The 12,500-nt window shown below is 49.5% G+C and overlaps 1 protein-coding gene across 6 annotated transcripts in view; it reads left to right on the forward strand.

Annotated features, from left to right (window-relative positions):
- LOC125952499 (proteoglycan Cow) overlaps window positions 1-12,500 on the forward strand; it is a 76,882-nt gene that overhangs the window by 44,968 nt on the left and 19,414 nt on the right. For all 6 annotated transcript variants that reach the window (XM_049681993.1, XM_049681992.1, XM_049681995.1 and 3 more), the window contains exons 3-4: window positions 4,179-4,290; window positions 12,393-12,495. In XM_049681993.1, coding sequence (XP_049537950.1) covers window positions 4,179-4,290; window positions 12,393-12,495 — 215 coding nt within the window. The remainder of the gene's footprint in view (window positions 1-4,178; window positions 4,291-12,392; window positions 12,496-12,500) is intronic.

A 12,500-nucleotide genomic window follows, 5' to 3' on the forward strand; every position in this document is an offset into this window, starting at 1 on the left:
GATCTCTCGCGCAGGGAACCTCTAATCCTTCGCCGGATACCTAACCCGATTCGATACCGTCTTCAATCGCCCAGAAAGTGTTTAAAAGGTCATGTCAGGTCCGTCAAGGCATTAAGGGGGGCCCGTAGCCGTCGTCCTTCAGAAGGCTCAGAACCCCGATAGACGGCGATTGGTCGTGGCTTGACCCGCTTAGCTGGCCCACTTTGTCCGAACACTCAAAAACCAATTTATATAATCCCTCGCCGCACCGCGCCACACCATCATCAGCCAGCCGACTGACATGCCTTTCCGGCCGTTTTTATCATTTATCTTCACCACCGAATGTCAACAGATTAGCGGGGTCCTCGAACCTCCCAAAAAAAAAAAAAAGGTAATCATCAAACGCGCTGGCTGTGGACCGGAGGTGGGGCACCACCTTCTGGGATTAATTCCGGAGCCCGGAGAAGGTTGGGTTTTTTTTCCCGCAAATGGATTTCATTTATTCTTTTAAAAACGGAATTCTCTATTGACTCAACTCGCGCTTCTTCTTCTCCTTTTTGCTGGGATCCCGTTTTTGGGGTTTTCGGTAGTTGGTTTTTTGGGGAATTCATAATCCTCCCGCCAGAAATTGGGCAAACATTTCCAGGTCCAAGTAGTTGACGATTTGGCTTAGTAGGCGGTGCCGATCTGACGCATGACTATGACAGCCCGGTGCTGGCCGTCAAGCCCAAGTGACGGGTCGAATTGTTCCCCGGAAAGGAAGCAGACGAAGTACACGAAGAAGAAGATGAAAATCGGGGAAAAAAGCAATCCGAGACATTCTGAGGCGCGCCTACATGCGCCCGCCATGATTTATGATACATGAAGTGAAAGGGAAATTATGGGACGCTCATAAATTATCGTCATCGTTCCGAGAACTCGGTTAACGCTTGACGTTGTTGTTCAATGTCGAAAGGGTGCGCCCTCTCTCTCGTTCTCTCTCTTTCCTTCTCCTTCTCTGTCGCGTCCTCGTAACCCTTAACTGCTTTATCAAACAGCTACCACCAATGCCCCCCCCCCCCCTTCGCCGGCCGCCGGAGGGACACAATTGCTTTGGCGAATACACGAAGTAGGATTTGCTCCAGGGTTGTTGTCCGTAAATGTAATTAATTTCCCCTGACAAGCCACACGATCCTGACGTCCCCGAAGTCCCGGGGAAAAGGTGTAAGCTATGACGACCGACCGAAGCACGTCAGAGGTACTACACGAACGGTACCGGTATCATCAAGCATCATTGCGGGAGTTAATTTAAATGTTAATCGACAATCCCAATTTAGACGCCCTACCCCGGACCAGCCCGGTATGGTCGAAGAAGGGAGGGCACGTGGCCTCTCATTGGTGGGTACTTAGTAAAATACATAGAGATCCCGTTTCGCCCCGGATCTCACTCAGCAGAATTTCGATCGATATGGAAAATGGTGTACTATCCGGTGTACAATTTGAACAGCTAATTCGTTCTCTGTTCTGTCTGGTCGGAATTCGGGATTGTTCACGATCGAACTTTGGCCTTTCGCGGTCTATCGGAACATAGGAATCAATGTACAGTAGTCCATACTTTATGCTGCAAAATCCTGTTATTCCGATTCCAGAAAACCCTATTGTCTAGCTTTGGCCTGAAGGGAAAACGTCCGTTTCTGGAGGCGAGTTCTCGTCTATGTGTAACTGTCAAACGTTCCAGCAACTGTTTCGATTCTAGAAAATGGTTTTTTTTTAATCGAAAAGCTGGAACCGAAGCACCGGACATAACTCATCTACGAAGCTATCGGACGCACAGCATGAGGTGTGTTCGTGCTGCGAGTTTGCGAACGATCGAACATCGGGTCCTTGTATCGGGCTGTAACGCAACGCATCCTTTTCCTGCCACCGTTCTGAGCGGCGGATGGGTCTAAAAATGAATTCTGCCTCCTCGAAGAGCCTTCTAGTGTGCTTAATCGATTTCACACCCCCTCCGTGGTGGTCGGCCGAAGTGTCGGATGTCCAGTTGGCTTTGACAGGCGCGCAATTTAATAACAATTATGATTAATTTCCATTCAACATTATGCTGCCGGACGGCCGGCTGTGAGATATTGTGTGTTGCCGGGACGACGGGACGGAAAGAGGCGGCCCAGACGCTGGCGGTGGGCTGACTATATTGCTTTTGCGACATAAATCAATTGTAAATTAATTTTTAATTTCCACCCAAATGAATCAACGAGAGAGAGAGAGGGCGGCATGTGATGAATTACCCATTCCCCGTTACTTTAACGGGCGCGCTGCTGTCACCTCGAGTGACACGCTGTTCCCGTGTGCCAGTGTTACGCGATGGACCACTACCACCAGCAGGCACCAGCAGACCAGCAGTGCTCGGTTGGATGGTTGTGGTGACCCGGTTTTTTTGCTTGTTGTTGCTGTTTATTCCAAGTTATGCTTTCTCTACTCACGCACATAAAACATGAAATTATTCATTCACCGTGAAACCATCTGTGCGGAAGGAGAGCTTCCTGCTGTTGCATGCGGTCGAGGTGTGGTTTATGCTCGCTCGACAATAATGTTCAAAACGGAATGCTGGATTTTATATATAAAGTGTGTAGCTATGCAGCCTACTCAGTTCCTATATCTCATGAGATTGATCTCTAAACTCTGCTTGACTGTTCGACATTCGTAACTATCCTTAAATGATTAGCCATTTATTTGCAAATCTATTTTACGCGATAATTCTATGCTGTTAGTGTGACTTAATGGTTCAACGGGCGAGGAGTTGGTGAGAGTTCCAATCAATTGTCAGAGAGCAATCGTGTGAAGCGGCTGCTGCATAGTACTCGAGCAAAACTGGCCACCAAAGAACCACCTCCCGTGGGCACTTTTGGAAGGAAACTTTTCTAATACAAATCATCGCTTGGCAATTTGATCCGAACCTGCGTACACGGCACATTGAGCCTGAATGCCCATGGGTCCTTAAATGCTTCTCTCTTCTACTCTGCTTCGAAACTTTTACATTGTCCATTAATCGCGGGGCCACCGGAATTGCATCACCAAAGCGTAACACCATCAAAGAGGACACTCTGGTCCAATCAAGGTTATTCCGCATGAAATGAATGATTCCATGGAACGTGTTATCCAAGAAGTAGAACCACGACGACTCGACGGTCAGAACTGGCCCACTCTTGGACCATGTAAATGGTACAAAGAACGAATAGCAGAGAGAGAGAGAGAGCGACAAATGAAGCGGAACCTTTACCAACCAGCGCAATACTGCTACTGCTGCTACTGCTGCTGCTGTTTCTGCGAACTGCGGGAAGATTGTCATTCCGGACGACGACGAAAGTCACCATTTTCGTCCTTCGCTCCCCATTCCGGTCCGTCACTTGGATGATTTCGGGATGATTTTCCATTTGTTTCCGTACACTTTTTCTTTCTCGGGTTTTCGGGGTTGACGATTGCTCGTCCTGGGACAAAGGGATGATTAAAACCGATTTTTTTTGCGCTGACGATTTTAAGAAACGACGGAAAACGCAGAAAGCAGATTCGAAGAAGTCAGATCCGGACCATCAAGAGTTGGACGCTACTTTTTGCTTTTGTTTTTAGATGGAAAACTCGTTTTTTTTTGTCCCCTCCTACGATGCGACAATAGTGGAAGTTAATTTCGGGGACTTTTGCTGTCGTTGGTGGTGGACATGGTCCACTTGGACGGATGTCGGACTGAATGCGGACCATGTTGGCGTGTCCTACGCACTGCCGCCAGCTTAACTCAATTGCAGTCCCGGGCCACTCCGTCCACCCCGTGGGAGTAATTGTTGTTGGACATTTCTGTATTCATTACGCTTCGGGTTTCGGGTATTGTGTGTCGTGTGTCTTTGTTTAACCTTTCTGCCGTGGACAGAACCGAGAACCCGGGACCATCAGGTCCGAAAGTGATCCAAAACATTTCTCAAACAGAATGAGAAAGATTTTGCCGCTGCCACTGAAAGGACACTGGGTGGGACGTGCGTCCAGTAAAGGTGTTCATCCGAATAGCTAATTGTTCGGCGGGCTGCACTAAGCAACGGAAAAGCATTTTTCCAAGAACCACTCAATGGCAGCGCGAAGGGGATGCTGCAAAAGATGTCAAAGATGGATTCCCGTGGACAAAACATGGCAAGTAATTTGTTTTCTTTTTTCTCTTCTCTCTCTCACGACAATAGGATGATAAAAGCAATCAACAGCAGCAACAGCTGGACCCTTCGATGCAGCTCAAACAGGACCAGCAGCAGCAGATGATGACGGAAAAGAAGAAATGGATTCACGATCCTTCCAGTAAGTACGCTACGCATCAGCGTTTGAAGCTACAAAGCGCATGACATGCTATGGTGGTTCCTGCTTTGTCACGGTTGAAAATGTTTGAATAAATGAAGAAATAAATTAATATTCAATGCGCCGTTCGCGCGCCCTCTGGAGGACAATTCGAGGCCGGGATTCGTTGACCTGGGGTATATGTACCGCGGGGAGGGGCGGGGGCCTGTGTAACATGCAGCTAACACATGTTCACGAGTATTCGAAAATCGTTCCCCGGAATTGTCACGCTCGCGTATCGATTTGCTTTTATTCGATTTATCACGAACACGGCATTCCAACAAACCCTCCAACAACCTGCCTAACTTCTCTGTGACGACCACTGGTCCGGTCCGGTTCGTTGGCCGCTGTTGGCTTAGGGCTTTGGGTTGGATGCGGATTCACAATTTATGCAATAACCTAATCCGCTTAGGGCACTTTTTGCGACACCTACACCCTCAGCCACGCACGCCCCGGCGGTGACCTTGATGGCCTCTGGTCCGCCAACGATTACGGCCAGATCGGGTTGGTTCGGGACCGTCTGAGTCCGTGTTAATTATGGTGTTGTTTTGTGTATACCGCAGCAAGTAATGATACTTTGGGTCATTACAGGTACAGTGTGACGGTGGACGGTGGACGGTGGACGGTGGACGGTGGACGGTGGACGGTGGACGGTGGACGGTGGACGGTGGACGGTGGCCAATGATTGAAGTGCCCTTCGGTGACGTCAAGTCGGCAACGGTACCAATAGCCTAAACCATCCACCCAAGCCGGGGGTGGTAATTAAATGCCTGGTCAATTCAAGGTTTCATGCTGACCGAAAAGTGGAGAGTGAAAGAAAAACAAAAAGAACCGAGGATTAAGCTACAAAACATCTAGAACACGGTTCCGAGAATAACCTTCACCGGGCTCGGAGCTTATCGTTCCAGTTCGATTAAAAGTGCTAGCTGTAGCTCCTAGGTTAGTGGAAAGAGAGAGAGAGAGAGAGAGAGAGAGAGAGAGAGAGAGAGAGAGAGAGAGAGAGAGTTTTCTATCGCATTTTACGAACTGCTAGCACCAAACCATTCGCCGTATTGCGCTCCTGGGCAGTTTGCATAATTTGGTTCGGTGTGTTCCTGAGGGGGCATGAATTGTTAATAATTGATTCTTCGGAATAGGGTCCGCTCCCTGGTCCTCTTGATGTGGTGCCTTATCCCATAACCTATGCTAATGGCGTGTTGTGGCAGGTAGCTCCATTCGTCGTATTCATTTAATTCAATTTGCATTATCACAACAACATCCATACGAAACGATGCCTACATACATACATATACGCTGTTGCCGAGTTGTGTGAAGCTCGACGACACGCATAAAACTCAAAATGATTATCCCCAACAATCCCGCCAGAAGCGGGAGGAGCGTTTTAGTTTTGAAATAATGCAGATGATTTCAAGTGACGACGATTCCCGGCGCGCCTTCTATGATCTTTCTGGCGCCTCACACACTTGACTCTGCATGACCTCTCGCTCTCTCGTTCGCTCTCTCTCTTTCCTGGTAGTCATCGTTGGCCACAAGAAAGTAACATTAAAACAACATTACCACTAATGCAGCGCTTGAGCGGAGAGACCGGAAAGTTTTCTGCTGTTTCTTACAATCGGGCACACGCTACCTTGCGACGGAGCTGGCGGCACTGCTGGAGCTCTCTCCTTTGAAACTTCCGCACCAGATCTAGCAGACACATGACTACCAGCCACACGCACGCCAGAAGCAGCCCGTCGGAAAAAGGGGGGCCGCAACATCGGGAAGCAACCCATCCACACAGCACACAGACAGACCTGCGAGGACCTGTAAACTGTTATTGCCGATGACACTTTGTGAAAGCAAAGTTCAGGCTCCCCTTGCGGTGCTCCCCTTGAGAAAAACTTGAAAAACTTCCAGCATCCAGCACGATGATGGTCTGTAGTGTCTGTAGTGTTCGTGGGTAGTCCGGTGACTGTGCATGACGAGAACGCTGGCTGGCTGCATTCAAAGGTACAGCAACAGCATCGTTACGGAAACAGAAGCATGTGCGGAACGTCATGTAGCGTTGCTTCCTCCAGGAATCCAGCACACGAGCAATCTCAAGGGGACTCGAGGTTGTACCCGAGTCGGTCGGAATATGTTTTTGTAAATTGGCTACCCACGGAGGAATGCTGCGAATGCTGTTGTAGTTCTGAGTTGGTTAAGGGTACGACTGCAGAACCGGGTAGGGCTAGCTTGCCCTTTCTGCTCGATGGTGTCTAGGTTTGTAAATTACATCCAAACCGGTGTAGAGCAGCAGCAGCAGCAGCAGGCTGGACCATATGCACACATACACACACGCACTCTGGTGTACAATTAACCATGGCGCCGAGTGCACGTCCATAGAAGGCTCCATAGAAGGCTGTTGCCCGTCCATAGAAGGCTGTTGCCAAACGCTCAAGTATGAATCGTCGTCTCTCTCTCTTTCTCTCTCGCTCTCTCTCTCTCTCTCTCTCTCTCTCTCTCTCTCTCTCTTTCCCTCTGGGGAACGAGAAGCGCAAACAAATCTGATCTGCAAATCTTGTAGCTCATTTCAGCTACATAAACAACATCCGCTTGCTGCGATCCTGTGGCGTTGCCTTCGTCCTTTCGCCTTCATGATTCATTCAACTACGTACAGCGTGTGCCACCATTCGAAACCATTATGCACTGATTTGCTACAACCGAGCGTGGCACAACCACCGAGAGAAGGAGAGGAAGCGATGGTTCCATCGCTGAAGCAGAAGTTAGACTAGAACGATAGCTCTGAAGCACAAAGTTCGCTACTACGCGTCCCGTTGCGCTCACTAATATCTAAGAAACTCTCGAAGGAAGCAGCAGCGACACCATCTGACACCATATTCCGCTAGAATGTGTTACCTAGCCACCACCACCAACACCTGCCGCTGCTGTTCATAAAGTTCCCCTTCCTGACTTTGGAACCAAAACCCCATTAAGGAAGTGGCGATGGCCCGGTGGTGTTTGGCAGTCGAAAGAGCTGTCGAAAGGACGCTAACGAACACGCGCTCAAGTCGTCGGTTCCTCGGTTTCCTCTTCTCTTCCGGTAGTTGGTCCACTTTTCGGTCGGTCACCGGTTCTTGCCCCGCGAACCTAACCTAAATCTTCGCCGTTCGTCCTTCGCCAGACGCCCACGAACTATGGCACTACTATGGTAGGGTAGGGGTGCTGTAAGATGCAAGATAACGTCATCGTAACACTTCGACGAAGGAAGACGGCCCTTGGTTCACCCCCCGGGGGATCCCGGTTGCACCGTCGCGGCGCTAGTGTTGGCGTGTTGGCACTTGCTGCAAGATGATTGCACCGTGGCTGATCGTCTGGCCCTGGCCTGACCGATATCTGTAAGCCATAAATTACGAGATAAATATGATTATTACGTTACACATTATTGCATCGTCAGCGGGCGCCAAAAGGGCCACAACCCACGATATCGATACCCACCGGTGCAACCGGAGGTAATGGCAGTAATGGTGGATAGTATGCAGCGGAAACCGGTCAAAACCCCCCGGCTGCCGTGGATTGGCCGGATGAAATGCAGTGGCAAACACTGCCAGGGACACCCCAGGGGGTGCCATATCTTGCCCAGTGGCAAGTTCCGTGCAAAACCCGTTTTGTAGCACATTTGCTTGGTTGGATGGTGGTGGTGGTGGTTAGGTTCTACACTGCCGGAAGTTGGGATACAGGTACATAGTGAAAGTTTTTGCATAATTCTTGTCAGATGGATGGATGGATGGATGCACGGTAGAGAGGGAGACGGAATGGTTTTGCTCCTGCTTCTGCTGGCCAGCTGTTACCCTTGGTGCGTGGTAACGCCGATCATGAATCGCGAGAATGGCCCGCACGTGCATACACACTCACACACACACACATAGTCGTTGAAATTTACGAGATCATTTTCAAGTTTTCCGCGCCTCACGCCACCAGTTCTACTAAGAAACTGGCGCTGCAGTTGTGCGCGCTCAAGAGAAGGAGCGAGAGAGAAAGAAAGAGAGAGGAAGAGAGAGAACATTTACACTTTAGGGCGGGAAAAATGGTGTTCATTCGGGGTGCGCGGAGCAAAGGTTGTAAAGTTTGTCATCAAGTGAGTATGGGTGTGCAAGTAATTTACTGGAGCGAGCTTAAATTGGAACGTGATGAGAATAGCAGCAACCGGGGCCTGACCATGGCCTTCCGTGGGTTTGTCGCGGGCTACCGTTGCCGTGTGCCGTTTAACTAAGTTAAGGGGGGCCTATGGTCCTAGGTCGCGGTCGACCATTTTCCGCCCTTTTTAACGGTCGCGCATTGCCAGCCAAACGGGGGTGTCCGTGGGCCGTTTAAACGGTTATAGTAGCATGAATTGCGACCCGCAGGATTATGGAGGCTTACGGCGTAATTCTCGACCGAGCAGTAGTTTCAGCGTTCGGTCAGCAATCGTTTCGTATGCGCCTGGAGCACGCTGGTAGCGTTGTTTTCGAAGAAGAATTACGGAGAGGAGTTTAATATTTTCTGCTAAATGTTTCAAATTCATTAAAATTTCACTTCATGGAATGAATTGAAACGGGTCAGTTTTGTGCTGTCACTTTAACTGTCACGATTTTGCTGTCAGATTCTGATTGTGATGATTGTGTCAAAGGAGTGCTATCATCCTAGTAGTCAGGAAAGGAAATGAATTGAGCAGCGTATACCAACAGGTACCTTACTATGAATCAAATGTCAAATAATGTCTATTTATTTAACTGAGAATACCTAGAACAATCACAATACCATACTAAGACAACAACGAGATTACTCTCGGAGGAGTTATTTGCAAAATTTGCTTCCTATTGCTTCATATCCCCTATCCATTTCTGAACAAGACAACCTCTACATGACACAACATCTGTACTCACCATGACATACCCAAAGGAAACGTCGGGAGTGCAACAGCCTTTACGATCTGCTCCTCCTGAACGATCTCGTCGTCTGTCAAGCGCGATGTCACGTTGCCGATGTCGCTGCAAGAAGCGAACCCGAATGATTACGCTCCATAATGCATATCATCTGACAGCTTCAACTGCTCACCGAAAATTCAAATTATCCCCCGTGGGAGGCTGGCACTACTGTGGCTGCATCGTGGCTGCGTTTGAAATGCAATTCCCTAGCCCCGTGGGGGGAAGGTCCCTTCGGCCACACGCAGCAGCAGGGCAATTAGACGTGCCATGTGCCGAATTATGCTACTGGCTTTTTCATGTCTTCATCGTCATCGTCATCATCGGCATCGGTTGCAGCTGAAAAACGGCTTCATTCTCGTGCCAACACACACACATACACACACACTCACTGGCACACTGGCACACGTGCAGCAACGTTCTCTGAAAACTGTAAAAGCCGCGCTGTGGCTCCGGTTCTGGCTTCGGCTTCGGCTCCGGTGTCTCATCCTGCATGCTCGCGGCTATAATGAATAAATTTACATAATGTTGGCCTAGCATCGTGTGCAGCTAAAGTCAAAACCGAGTCAAGTCCCTTGTGTAACCTTCCGCCCCTCCCCGCTGGCGAATCCTAGCGGGCACCAGCGTTGGCGTCACGATCGATCGACGGTGACGGTGACGGTGTGCTCCGTTGATGGTCTCATTTGTGGATGGCCCCGTACCTATGCGTCATCGCGTACCGATGTGACCTTGTGGTTGTTGTAGCTTCTGCAGAACAAAAACAATAACAAAAGCGACGTCCAATGGAAGGAAAGGGGCCCTCTAATCGTGCGATGGAATCTCGAAAGGTTTTGTTGCCGGAATTTCCTGCGCCATTTTTTCGTTTCAATTTTTCCCACTCGATTTCGCTCTACTGCTTGTCCCGGTAGGTTGGAATTTCAATTCACCCAACATATCGTAGGCCACGACAGTACCCCAATAGAGCAACACCTGCAGCACAGTGAGCTGTAACGGAGGCCACCACAAACAGGGCAGGTTCTTGGCGTGCAGGGCAGGGGAAAAGAAATAACAAAACAACCACCAGCTCACACAATGTGGACCTCGGAATCGTGAAAGGAGGAATCCGGATTGTTGCATGCCAGTAGCAGCCAACGAGGTGCGAGTGGCAAGTGCTAGCTGCTTATCAGCTTTGGTGTGCAGCGTGCAGCACCGCTCCGTTTGCTGAAGGTGAACAGTGCACCGTTGTACAATCAATTGACCTTAGCCTGGTTTTTCTGGTGGTGGTAGACGTGCTCCAGCTCACCTTAGGTACGGTTGGCGAAGGTCTAAACCCTTATTGATTCCAATGTACAGCGTCCTGTAAGCGCTCTGAACCGAAAAACCGGGGCCCGACCACCTTGGTTGTCCGGGAAGGCCAGTAAATTGTGTGCCTTTCATTCCGCTCGGCTAGAGAACCCATTGGTTGGTTACATCGTGTTCCCCCCGGGGGTTCCGATAAGGCGATTGGTGTCCCAGGGCGCTGCAAACTGCATTTTGACACCGATCCATTAAAACCGCTGATGCCGATCGATCGATCGTGGTGCAGGTAAATGCAGGCCACTACTACTGGTCCGCTGCACCGTGGTTCGTTATGCCAGTGGGCCTGGTGGTGGTCGATGAACTACCAACCCCCTTTGGGATCGAGGGCGTATTACTCTTGGCATGCAATTTTGTCGTCAAAAGCAACGGCACTGAAACGTAATACGGCGGGATGTGTGGGGTGGGATGAAGCACAAACTCCCTGCCCTCCCTGGGGGGGTCCCATGCCGTGTCATGTTGCGTCAAATTGTGTTTCGTGGAATTTCCAATGGTGACTGGCCAAAAACCCGTGGCATGAGAAGGGAACATGTACGCACCGTGTGCCAACGAGCGATGGTGCGATGGGTTTTGGAAATAATCGTTTAATTTTAGATGTTTGTGGTCGTTGGGAGACTCACCTCAACGCAGGTGCTTGTTGCTACGTGAGAAGCGAGTAACGTGGCGATGACCAGACGTACGTCATTATGCGATGTTAGGTGAGTGAGCTTATCACTGCGCTGCATATAACGCACTGTAACAAAAGGGACATTAAAATATAGTGCAAAATTGATCCTCAAAATCCTGCGACCATGCGTCTCCATCCAAAGGACCATGCGTCTCCATGTGACGTTATTCTTTGGTTTTCGAAGAAAGTTTTAGACTTACACAGCTTTCCGACATTAACATGAAGTACAACGTATTTTGTTTCATATTCCGCTGCTCCGGTTAACGAACCTGCACCTTTCTCGATTAGGTGCTTAATTCCAAAAAACCTACCGCGCGCCGATTATGCTCATGCATGTATCAGCTTCCAGGGAACGAGAATCACTCCCTGCGCCATCAAATAGCACCAGCAGCAGCGTCATATCATATCATTAGCATACGAAAATTACTTTATCATCACCACCATCGGCATCATCATCATCATTATCGAAGCCTTCCGGAAGAGACACTAACACGGGCTGGGGTGCGATGCTGTGCGATGATGCTGGTATGCAAACTAAACAGCAAACCTTTGTAGCACCGGGGCAGGCGATACATGGCTACACCATCCGACGCACACTGACGAGACTGATTGGTAAGAACCCAACCGGCATCAGCCCCTTTTCCAAGGCGTACGCCTCAGTCGACGCTAGTTTCGAGCGCAAACGTCAGGCAAAAAGTCAGCTCGATTGCAACCAAGCATCTGCGTGAGCATCCGCTTTTGATTATCCGTCACCATGGCGACGAACGACGTGTTCTGGTTGCCTGTCTAGCCGTACGCTCGTTCTTTGATGACGCTCGGAGCCGCCGGGCGTCGCATGCATATTTCATTGTCCGTCGTCGTCGTCAGTGCGCGATGCAAGACCGGAAGCGGAAGAGAAAAGAATGCTCGATTTTCGATGTGTAATCTCAAGGCAAACGAAAGGGAAAGGCGCATGTGTGTGTGTGTGTTTGTGTGATGAAGATTTCATATTCACCCTTTACTCGCCCGGTACTAATCACTAGGATGTTGGAGCTGCTTCCATTTTTGACAGGCCACCGGAAGTGCAACTCAATAGTCGCTGTGACTTCCCTTTTTTTTCATCACTCTTCTTCACACACTCTCTCTCTCGTTCTCTATTCCAGGCGATCTTTGCAAACCGCTCAACTGCAAGAAGAAAGAACTCTGCCTGCTGGAGGATGCGTACACGGCCGTTTGCGTTTCCAAGAAGGAGCTGCACAAGAACAAGTAAG

The sequence above is a fragment of the Anopheles darlingi genome, chromosome 2 (assembly GCF_943734745.1).
Source record: "Anopheles darlingi chromosome 2, idAnoDarlMG_H_01, whole genome shotgun sequence".
Lineage (NCBI taxonomy): Eukaryota > Metazoa > Arthropoda > Insecta > Diptera > Culicidae > Anopheles > Anopheles darlingi.